The 12,292-nt window shown below is 43.1% G+C and overlaps 1 protein-coding gene across 2 annotated transcripts in view; it reads right to left on the reverse strand.

Moving 5' to 3' along the window:
- LOC134619986 (receptor tyrosine-protein kinase erbB-4-like) overlaps window positions 1-12,292 on the reverse strand; it is a 356,445-nt gene that overhangs the window by 132,663 nt on the left and 211,490 nt on the right. For both annotated transcript variants that reach the window (XM_063465828.1, XM_063465829.1), the window contains exon 3: window positions 3,145-3,331. In XM_063465828.1, the coding sequence (XP_063321898.1) occupies window positions 3,145-3,331 (187 nt within the window). The remainder of the gene's footprint in view (window positions 1-3,144; window positions 3,332-12,292) is intronic.

Here is a 12,292-nt window from a genome sequence, read left to right on the forward strand (position 1 = left end):
CCTTTCAGTCCATGTTATTTGCAGCACAGGAACTGAAAAGAGCAATGTGTTGCCCATCATGAGTCATTCAGGGATAAAGGTGCTCTTAGGCCTCGCTCTCTTTGTAGGGGTGGTCGAAATGGAAGGCGTCCTACCGGTTTACTGGCTTAGGATGTCAGCGTGCCCTCTCTCAGGAGTCCTTTATCACAGCGTTCCAACTCCATAAAACACTGCATATTAAACTAAATCTGTCAGGTGCTCAATATGGACCACTGTTTGGTCATCAATCATAAAAATAAATAAATAAATAAAAAACACCACTGCAAAGTCAACGGCATGAGAGCCAACTATAAATTTCTGCCAAACAACCTTCTGAACACCAGCGGTGATTCTAACATTTTACTGCTCCTGCTGAACCTTCTTTCAAAGACGTAACAAAAAGACTTCAAGACACGTGACTTCTGTTTTACACCAAGCTTAATTTGGTCCGTCTGTGAGATGTCGGACAAAGAAATTGCTTGAAGCGAGAGTGCAGGATAGATGCGGGATAAATTACAATGCCCACAGGAGAGAGGAATAAAGTACGCAGATCGATGCCAGAGAAGAAACCTCAGGCAAAATACAACAAAGTGGGATATAGCAGAAGCGTCCCGGTGGCTTGGCCAGTTTGTTACCCTTCCCTTTTTATATGTTTTGGCAATCTCCTCTGCAAGAAAACAAAAAGGAAACCCCAAACCCTAAATGTGCTACAGTAAACCGTATGCTCAATGATCTTCTATTATTAATTCATTTGATTCAATTCTAACAAATTACTTCTGATACCTTGGTTTGAAAAACAATGGTCAGTCACTGGCGGATCCTCATGCGTTTGTCTTTGTACTTTGGCTGTGCTTTAGAGGACATACGTGTTGGATGTGATTTTTCCCATTGGACATGGTATAACACTCGAGAAGATTTAGCTCCATCCGTGTTGGAAGAACAAGAATTTCATCTTGTTTTGGCGAAGTAAAGGAATCCAACAAATTTCTTCCAGAATCCAACAAGATTAAAGACAAAGAAGAAGCTGTCTACAGACTCAAAACGGCTTCGTGATCTGTCCTTTGCGGTCTTGTCTACAAGCAGTTAACAGGCATTTCCCATTTAGTAAACTATAAAATGAACGAGATGGACTGATACTGTATGATACAAAGCATGAGGAGACTTAGACAAACACAGGCAGTTCTTAACTGACATTTTTCATTTCCAAGCAATTTCATATTCTTTCCTTCAGTCGCTCAATCTTTCTGATGTGGTAAAGGACAGCCTCCCCGGGTGTGCACTTACAATGCCCATCCCAGGTCCAGAGCTGTTTCCTTTCAGTTCCCATCACTGCCTTTTTACCTTCATTGCCCTTTCTGACAGCAGGAACGCCTTTCTTCTGCCAGATAGAGATTCATGTTTCATGCGGAACGAAATGAATGACATCTTTTTTCATTTTCTTTTGATACAGTTTCCTTACACCTCATTTTTGGGTGTGCAAAAGTCTTGAGCCACTCCTTTTTGTGTTTTGTGTGGAAAATGGGAAATAGTTGGAGACATTTATTGAAACATTTAATTACAGTATACAAGGCAAAAACAGAGTTTGTACAATTCTAACAACAATGATATTTAATATTTGGTGTGACCACCTTTATTCTTCAGCACAGTCTGAACTCTCTTAGGCAGCTTTCTTGGCATTTCTTTAAGTAGTCTTCAGGAAAAGTTCTCCAGGCTTCTTGAAGGACATTCAAGCTCTTCTTTGGATGTTTCTGCCTTTTGTTCTGTTCTCTGTCAACATGATCCCACACTGCTCTGTTATGCACCCAGATTCATTGCAATTTCTGACATAAAAACTGGCTGAATGGCTGTTTAAGACGTCCTGAAATATGACACCATCTTATCCAGTCTTGGACATCGCCTTCATTTCTTGGAACACTCTGTTTTCCTTCATGACCTTCTCTCTGTGTACCATCTTCCCTGCAGTTCCCAAAAGTACAGCATCAAATTATGCTGTAAAAGAGAACACATGACCCCCCCAGACTCTACTGCTTCTCCTAAGATCACATGTGACAGTTGTCCGTCAGCCAGCGTTCTCCCTGAGACATCTTGTGTTTCTTTCTCCAAGGGATGGCAATGCTGGAGCCAAGCTGGCAGATAAAGGTAGCATCTGACTCCTCGACATGCAGGGAAAAACTAACCTTTTAGCAGCCACACTGCCATTAAATCTGTGAACATCACATGACTAATAGAAATAATGAGAAAATTGAGTGGCAGGGATGCAATTCGGTAGGAAGACAGTGAAGCAGTTGCAGGAAAAACATGATTTCAAAGCTTGTAATACAACATAGTCCTTGCTTCTGTTATTCTGATTGCAGTTGGAAGGTCGCTCTACCACTGGGTCACAACAAAATGGCAAAGATTAGCTGATGCAGAGGTCGCAACTCAAGGACCTTATGCACAGATAAATTTAGCGCAGACAAAAAGCTACCCTTTCCAAATACAATCCACTTTAGCTTATCCACGCTGACATGACAAAAACAAGCGGGTGAAAAAAAAAGGAGCAGCTGTTGCATAAAACATGGCACAATCACTTCCAAAAACTTACTACATGAAAGAAGCCCATTTTGGAGTGTGTAAACAAAATGTAATTAACAGGAAAATAGGACTTTTCACAGACATTTGATCTCTCTATATGGCAACACTGAAGATTAATTTGCCAGCGCGGCAGATACGTAACTTCAAAAGTCGAACTCCGATTTGTGACTTAATTAAAAAGGCCCTATTAAAGCTGTATATGTGGGTGTTAAAAACAAGTCAAACCAAAGCATTCGTAGTGCCGAAAATGGCAATGTGTTTTATAGGACGCTGGGAAATGAAATATATGCATAATTCACAAAAAAGATGCTATTTATTTTATGAGGGAGTTTAAATTGCTAAGCATTTCACTTTTTTAAGAGTGAATTATCATAATTAAAATGATGAAAATATATTTATTTTGGTTGGGTTATTTATTTATTTAAGAATGTATTTTGCCTTATTTGTCCCCAAAGATAAGATAAGTGAGAAACGTGAATAGGTTTTCACAGGAACATACTGGTTATTGAGCGTATTGTTTAAAATACATTTCACTCATGACATAACTCTGACCTGTGAGGTTACGTAATCCCAGCTGCCTTAGTCCATATAGACCGTCCCGTCTGTAGTTCAGGAAGATGGCCAGAGCGTACCGACCCTCGTAAAGTTTGGTGCCTCGGATGATCCGCAGGTTCTCCAGTGGCAGGTAGTCGAACTGATTAAGTGCCACCAGCACATAACCGGTCACTTCTTTGATAGACTGTATGGGAAGAAAAAAAATGATCATTTTAAATGATTGAAAATGGAAGAACAATCGAATCAAATTAGCCAACATTGGCCTTTGTGTTAATCATAATCACAAATATTCCTAACTTTAACCAGTTGTTATAGATGTATAACCATATTTTCACCATAGCTAGGATATTTAACAGTTTATTTATTTAGTTTTCAGAACCAGCTTCCAGTTTGAATTTAACCTTGCTAGTACCAGGCTGAATATCTTAGAGATGGCCGTGGTCAACAGCAATACTGAGGTAGGCAGGTGTGAGAAGGGCCCAAAGTGTTCCAAGAAAATATCGCCCACACCATGACACCACCACCACCAGCCTGAAGCGTTCAGGCAGGATGGATTAATGCTTTCATGTTGTTTATGCCAAATTCTGACCCCACCATTTGAATTTTGCAGCATTATTTGCGAATCATCAGAGCAGGCAACATTTTTCCAATCTTCTATAGTCCCATTTTGGTGAGCCTGTCTCAGTCTCCTGTTTCCAGCTGACAAGAGCAGCAACTATTGTGATCTTCTGTTGCTGTAGCCCATCTTGGTTGTAACAAGTGGCTATTCCAGTTACTGTTGGGTCTCTATCAGCTCAAAGTAGACAGAGAATTCTCTTCTGGCTAGGCTGACAGCATGTGTCTCTTTATGAGGGACTAAACATCCTTTTTAATCCTTGTCCGAGGTTCCACATCTTGGTACAATGTCCCACATTCTAGTTGATTCTGCAGGACATGCAAGTTTGGCATTTACCTAATGCATAGACTTATTTTTTTAATCACAGTCAGAAGAAGATTAGCCTGTAACCTGAACATTACGAGATACCAAAAAGTCCCATCTTTAGCAGATTTTGTTGAATGTTGTGGAAACTACCACAAAGAAAATGTGATACAGCAGTAGATACAGAGAAACAGAGTTTGTCTTTTTTATTCGAGTTATTTTTCGTTATTTCTGAAATACTCAGACCAACAACAACAACTATGCCATGTTGAAAACACCTTAATCAGGTCATCTTGATCATGTCTACATGCCTTAACATACTGAGTTGCTTTTATGTGATCTGCCGATTAGATGTTTGCTTTAGCGTAACACAGTAGCCAGTGAGCATAGTTGCCAAGACCAAATTAGGGAGTAATCCAACTGGTTTTGAAGAATCATCCAATGTGACGATTGATTGGATACCAATAAATAAATGACGCCCAAGTCCACAACTTCTGATTTAAACCCCCACTGTTGTACGACTGGTTGTTAAAATGTAAGTGAATGGAAACTTACATTTTTACCTCCAATTCCTCTCTTCCAACGCCTGCTAGCTCTGTTGACTATAGTTAAAGCTGTATTGCATTCCTCTCATTTTCTGTGCAGAGAGCATGTTATTTGCATTTTGAAATGTCAACCTCATAAAAAATTTGGATGTACAGACCAAAATGATTAAAATGTCAGCTTAGTTGCAGACTGATTGCACTTCTCTGATTATATTTCCTCAACTGTTCTTTTAGGGTTGGGAATCTGCAGTCGCACATCACATTCATAGACCCAATAAGCAATCATATCTTTATATTCTTTATATTCTTCTTATTCAAATATAAATGGTATCGGTTTGATTTATTTTCACGGGCTTCAGCAGTATATGCTTTTGAAGAAACTACACGGGATTGACGTAATGTGTGACCAAACAATGAAAAAAAGAAAAAAAGAAAAATAATCTGCCTGAGAGGGACTCATAAAATGTGAAAATAGAGAGCTCCAGCATGCTGAGTGCCTTGCTGAAGAGCATGGAAGACCTCAACCATCTGCCTCATCGTGCATCAATTGACCTTCTCAAAAGTCACAAAAAATCACGCTGATTACCACTGCGTTATTCACTTGTCGGGGAAAATTTATTCATCTGCCAAGTTAGGCATAAGGATGGGGCCAAGGCAGGCTCTTTGAATTTTTGAGTATTTTTCTTTTTTATGAATTCTCCACAAAAGCGTTTGTCCTCAACCCTGGGTCATCACTAAACAAATTAAGAAAAATAACTGAAAACTTGGGGTTAAATGTCAACAGTAGACTAGCACTTTATTGACACATCAACAGAAAAAGTCCTCATAAGAAGAAAACTGAGAAAACTGGGAGCCACATCAATCAGACAGACACCAAATTGCCACTTCATATAATGTATTATTACCAGATATGCAGCTTTATCTGTGTATGCGCATGTATGTGTGTGCATCTACGAGACAGCTTATTCCCTCGTTGCTAAAAATCCATCGCTGTGGCAGTGCATCAGTTATGTGAGTGACTCAAACAGCAGTGCAGGCTTCTTTATACTCACAGACAGAGAGAGAGAAAGATAATCACAAACATAATGTAGATACAACAGCTGCTAAATGGTGCACTAACACATTTTACCAACCACCACTGACAAGCTAATTGGAACCCACTACTTCTTAAAAGTGTGAGTGTGCACATCTTTTTGTGAGTATTATCCTCTTGTTCTCCTTAGTTAAAAAACGGGATCAATTTTCCACAGATTCCAGTTTACTTGTACCGATGCCCCTTGCCTCAATACCGCCAGTGCCATTGGTCAACAGCACTTGCTAATGTTAGCTTATAAGCAAGTCCATGTAAGGATTGAAACAGATGGGTGTAGCTCTTGGGTATCAAAAGCCTGTGGCTGCACAATGACTTTTAATGGCATAGAAATCAAAGCGAGAATGCCCTTCGGCGTCCTTACTCTGTGTCTGGACACAGCTTCCAGGCATGAAAACTGAACCAAACACTGAAGTGCCTTAGACCTGCAACCTCACTGCAATACTTTATTATCCATTATCCATCCATCCATCCATCTTCTTCCATGTATTTAATTCCGGGTCATGGGGGGGCCTATCCCAGGTGTGATAGGGCGAGGTGCAGGGTCGCACAGCTAACACAGAGAGACAGACAACCATTTGCACTCACATTGACACCTATGGGCAAGTTAGAATCACTAATTAACCTAACACACACTAATTGCATGTCTTTGGACTGTGAAAGGAAGCCACAGCAGCCAGAGAGAACATTCAAACTCCACGCAAAAAGGCCCTGGCCTTTGAACCCAAGACCTTCTTGCTGTGAGGCAGCAGTTTTAATCTACTTTCAAACAATGCTGTCTCTACTTTGTCAGCTATATTTAACTAATAACTGCCAGATTTCAGTAATGGCACAGTGAAACTAGAGTAAAGTATAAAGTAGAATTGCAAAAAACATCCATCCATCCATTCTCTTTCGCTTATCCTTTTTCAGGGTGGGAAGGAGGCTGGAGCCTATCTCAGCTGTCTTAGGGCGAGAGGCAGGGTACACCCTGGACAGGTCGCCAGCCTGTCACAGGGCTAACACATAGAGACAGACAACCATTCGCACTCCCATTCACACCTATGGGCAATTTAGAGTTGCCAATTAACCTAACCCCACTAACTGCATGTCTCTGGACTGTGGGAGGAAGCCGGAGTACCCTGAGAGAACCTACGCAAACACGGTGAGAACATGCAAACTCCACACACAAAGACCCCGGACTGATGGGCGGTAGGACAGACTACAAGTACTTGCAGCAGGATTGCACAGGTCACCTGAATAGGAGAAACCTGCTTCCAATCACAGTCAGACAGTCTGTACTGAACAGAGAATACAATTCAACCCTGGTTATATGCCAGTTTAAAAATAAGGTTTCAAGCTTTGCCGTTAAACTGCTGTTATGCAACAACTACTTCACCATTTATAAAAGAATTTCTGAATTTTCATCCATCCATTAATTCACCTTCTCCTGCTTATCTAGTTCAGGGTGATAGTGGAGCTAGAACTGATCTTAGCTTTCATAAGGCAAAAGGCAGGGTACACTCTGGATAGGTCAGCAGTCTCTTGCAGGAGTTTCTGTTTATGTAGATGACAGGAGATTTCCAACTGACAGTAACGAATTTGCAGTTTTTGCCCATTTATCACAATTAACTTCTCAATTATCAAAGACAGGCCGCATGTAATCGCCAGCTTGACCCCAATCAACCATGAACTGACAGCAGACTGACTATCACCGTCTAGTTTGCACAAAAAAGTTTCTTTGAAGATGGCAGGTGACAGCGAGTGGCTGCAGTTCTTATCCCCATCCTCAAAGTAACCATTTAAAAAGCAACAGGATGAAAGGTTAATTGTGCACGGTTGCAATAACTTTGGTTGCGTCATGGTCTCCAAGTTCTCTCTAGTGCGACTGTCGTGCTAACGACAGCTAGCTTGCTGTGTTTTGCCCAAAGCTATCTTACAAACCGCCTAGGTTGCTGACTGCAGTTCACAAAATGTCTGAATACCAATAACAGCATTAGATGATAGAAATTGGTTATGTCAACATGTGTTTCTTTAGTGTACGGGGCATCAAGGTCGCTAAAAAAATTTGCCTTCTGGAGAGAGTTGCTGTACACCTCCTCGATTAAGATAAGTTAAGGATTTAATACAGGCACAGGCCTTTCACGTTCTCTGATTTGGGTTATAGTCGAGTATTGCATTTGAACTGAAAGCAGCAATTATTTCAACTTGTAGCCGAGGTGAGCCCTTTGAATTTTTGACTGTCTTTATTTTAATTCACCAGAAAAGCCTCGGTGTTCAGCCCTGGAAATGAATTCATGGCATTCGTTTGCCTTCATGTCTTGCAGAAATCTTCATTAAATAGTAAACTCTCATTTAAAGGCATTTGAAATATCCAGCGACAGGGCGGCTACTGAGACATCCTAATGACCAGAGACAGGCCAATAATGATGTGGATGATTGGTTGGGAGGGGAGGGAGGAAATGAGTAATGTGAGGTTTGATTGGCTGCTGACCCCTGGGGGACATTAGCAGAGAGTGACAGCTAGGACGCAGCATGCTGGGTGGCTGCGTTTCATGATAATAGCAGGTAACTGAGATTAGCTTCTTTTTATATTGAGTGCTAAGCAAACACTACGCACCTGCCAGGTTGGCCTATTATAACACTAACACAGGAAACAGACACTGGAGGTGCTTATTAGCAAGATTACAATGTGTCAATCACCTGAAAAGAGACAGAACAACATAATAAAAGAGCAGTAGAATCCATTTCAGTGTAGGCTTTGATTAGCATAGTTATTAGAAGAAAGAGTTTCTATTGTGAGTTACTCCACTGCCTGTCAAAAACCCCTCAGTGAAACCATTTTCTCTCAAATATGTGTTGCTATATTGTTTTGCGAACTGTTTGTTAGAAAGTTGTGTAACTTTATGCAACTCTGTGCCACTTGTGACTCAGCCTTTAAAGACAAAGAGCTCAGGAAAGGCTTTCTTCTCCGAGGGCCTTTGGTTGACATGGCCCCCGCTCGGCTGGAAGCCACGCCGTTTCATCACTTTGACCCCCCAGTGACCTCATGTTTACAGCTTGAGGGCCGGAGTGCTACGCGAGCTCGCCCCTTCTACCATCAACTCTGCCGTAACCCTCCAGGTGCCTGCCAGGGGCATCGCGGGCTGCTCCGCAACCCCGACCCAGCTGTAGGCATGCACTCGGCTGCTGGCAGACTCCACAGTGCCTCCACTGTGCCCCCTTCTCCCTGCCAGCCTCCGGGAGCCACTGGCAAAACCAAAGAAAAACTGTTTCCCTGTTGCTTAGCAACCGAGGGAAAGCCTTCCAGCGGGAGCAAAGGAAGTGAAGAGAGAGGAGCAGAAGAAAAGGGAAAAAAAACCCAAGACTTAGAAAGGATTTTTTTTGGTTGTAATGTACCTAATTAAATTAAAGGATTACTTTGCTCTTTCTCAGTAATTTTGTTTGACACTATTTAATTTCCTTCTGTTGCCATAAATAGCTTTTTTTTGGTTTTGTTTTGTTTTTCCTGAACGCTTTCTCGATCAATATGTATCTGCATTCCTCAGTGCTGAAGGGGGAGGAGGAGGAAGGGAGGGAAGGAGGGAGGTCCGGGGGGAAGTAAACACAAGCACCTGCATTTCCCCTCAACCGCGCTCTGTCTCAGAAACACAAACACAGAAGCTGGAGGATGCTACTCGGAGTAGCTGCCCACCGCTGCCTTGTAGGCGTTGTGTGCTCCGATTTAACAAGGTGGACAGTGGGCACCAGAACTGATGCCTTTTTTTTCCCCCTTCCTTGTATTTTCTCAAAAAAAAAAGAAAAAAAATACACTTAACAAGGTGAGTGGGCGGGCTAATTTGTACCAGCAAGGTGCATGAACCCTCGACTGACACACACACACACCTTAATCCTCCCCTACAATGACTTGAGCCGGCCACTGAAAGAGCCATTGAAGCGGCTCAAAAAAGGGGAAAGAAAAAGGGCTCTAAAATCTTTTCACAGCGCAGGTCATTATTTTAGATGCTATCTTTTGATTCGAGCCTGAAGTCTGATGGATCAGAGTGTTTTTCCTGTTCTAAGCGGCACAAAGGCTTTGTGCAAAACGTCCTCTCTGCTCCGCACGCAAACACACAAATCTGAATGCACGCACGGGCCTCGCGTATGCCAATAACCCCCGCCTACGCGTGAAAAAGAAACATCGCCGAGAGGCACAGACAAGACTGAGTCGACACGGGTCAACTACCCATGATGCATTGCAAGTTTAACGTTTCCTCTAGCGCTTTCTGCCATCAATCGCAGGCAATTAGCGGCCTAGTGTGGAGCGCTCAGTCAAACAGAATCTCATGCGCTCCCGACAGGCTTGTTTCTTCTCTTCTTTTGCTCTACCTCTGGGTAAAATGTGAATTTCACATGTTGCTAAATTGCACTTTGTAGCTTCAGGATACACGGCACCCAGGCCAAGGCAGACAAGCCAAAAAAGTGCTTTATTTACTCCCCACAACATAATCATGATAGAAGGTGCCCGTGCTGTCTTGGAAACCGAGGCTGTGTGGTGGAGTTGCTGAGCTCAGGCACCTGCAAGCCCTCCAGATATGTGGAAATGTTTTTGTAAAGCACAGACACGCAGATATTCAGCTCGCATGGTGCAATAGAGTAACTCTGATTTGGAAGGAGGAGTATTTGTACGAAATGAGTAAACAGTTTTGTCATTTGAGAAATCGAGACCTTCCAGGCTGGCGCGCACGCTCAACTGTATCATTTTACATTTTAGCAACAGTTGGTAAGAAGGTGAATGCCATCAAGCGACTATGAGCTACACGGCATTCAGAGCTCCCCCATTTGAACAAAAATGCATGACGTTTTTAGGGTAATAGCCTGTGCGCCTTCAGTAATGGATTCATCTAACTTACTTTGCAGTTACTCGAGAAACGCTGCCAACACAGCTGATAGATATGCATACAGATTTCTCCAGTGCAAGTCCTCCCATGATGTGCCTTTGGGCTAAACCCAAGACTTTACACAACTTTTATTTTACAGGAAAAAGAATTTAAGACATGGTAATTTAAAAAATAATAGCTACACACACTTTTTTTGAACAGTGATGGGCAAAACTTTTGGGCCACCATAGTTTCTTTTTATTTTGCAAGGAAAATGTGAACGAGAAGCAATGATTTATTGAAATGTGCAACCATCCATGGAACTACACTAAAGTTTGTACAATTCTAACATATTCTGGTGTGACCACCTTTATTAATCAGCACAGTCTGAACTCTCTTAGGCAGCTTTCTTGTCATTTCTTTAAGTTGTCTTCAGGAATAGTTCTCCAGGCTTCTTGAAGGACATTCAAGCTCTTCTTTGGATGTTTCTGCCTTTTGTTCTGTTCTCTGTCAACATGATCCCACACTGTTCTGTTATGCACCCAGATTCATTGCAATTTCTGACATAATGTCAACATGTGACACAAGTTGCCTGTTTTGATTGGTTGCAGGGCACCAGTTGAGTTGCCTTTTCCCCACTTCATATAAAGGAAAAATACTGATAATAGCGACTATATTGTGAAATAACACTTATTTGATATTTTGATATGTTAAAATAAAAACTGGCTGTATGCCTATTTAAGATTTCCTGAAATATGACACCATCTCATCCAGTCTTGGCCATCGCCTTCATTTCTTGGAACACTCTGTTTTCCTTCCTGACCTTCTCTCTGTGTACCATCTTCCCTGCATTTCCCAAAAGTACAGCATCAGTTGGGGCGGTCTGCTTCTCTCCACCCCAGGGAAAAGGGTAACACTACCTGGGTCTGGGTGCAGTTTCCCCCTCCAGGGGCAAGGGTACCTAGACCTGGGGTATAGAGTACGCTTGGAGAGTGTGATTGTGTGTACAGTGTCTATTTATGTCTGTCTCCACGTTGGGTGAGTGCTGAGTAATTGCATATGAGAGCATGAGGGTGGGAATGGATGTTTGTATCTGTGTGTGCCTGTTTGTCTGTGTCTATATGTCAGGTCGGGTATCAGACGTCACCTCTCTGGGGACATCTCAGGCCCTCCAAGGTATGGAGGATCTCCCCCCACCACTCCCCCTGCCAGTGGCAGACGCCCTCAGACATCGGTGCATTGGTGGTTCTTTGTGTCCGGGGATGGGCGTCCAGGTACGCACCGGCTCACTCCTGGTGGCTGCTTGTCGGGGCCTGGAGCCTGGGGCTCGCTCGGGCCCCTTCGGGGGTGGGGTGCCCTCGGCCTCTCGGCCTGGGGCTCGGTCACCCTGGCACAGCTGGCTGCCGGCGGAGCTCACGGGCACGTCACTGCAACCCCCCCTGACTTCTGCTCCGCGGCTGCTGAGTGACCCCTCATCTGGGGCTCTCCTCAGCTCTTTCCGGGATAGTGGCACGGTTGCCCCTCCATTGGTCTTCCTTGGTCTCTTGTGCTCTGGGGGCCTCTGGATGTCTGGAGCCTGGATCTCCTCCATACCTGCTTCATGCCCTGGAAGACGGGGCCGTGGCCCCCCACACCCTCTAGCAGATCATTACATGAAGGAACCTTTTAAATACAAGCGCGCTCATGCTCACAGGTGTACACACGGGTGCTCACAGACACAAACTACACCCTTTTTGGCTCCTACCTCAAAGCA

Source organism: Pelmatolapia mariae, linkage group LG23 (assembly GCF_036321145.2).
Source record: "Pelmatolapia mariae isolate MD_Pm_ZW linkage group LG23, Pm_UMD_F_2, whole genome shotgun sequence".
NCBI classification, from domain to species: domain Eukaryota; kingdom Metazoa; phylum Chordata; class Actinopteri; order Cichliformes; family Cichlidae; genus Pelmatolapia; species Pelmatolapia mariae.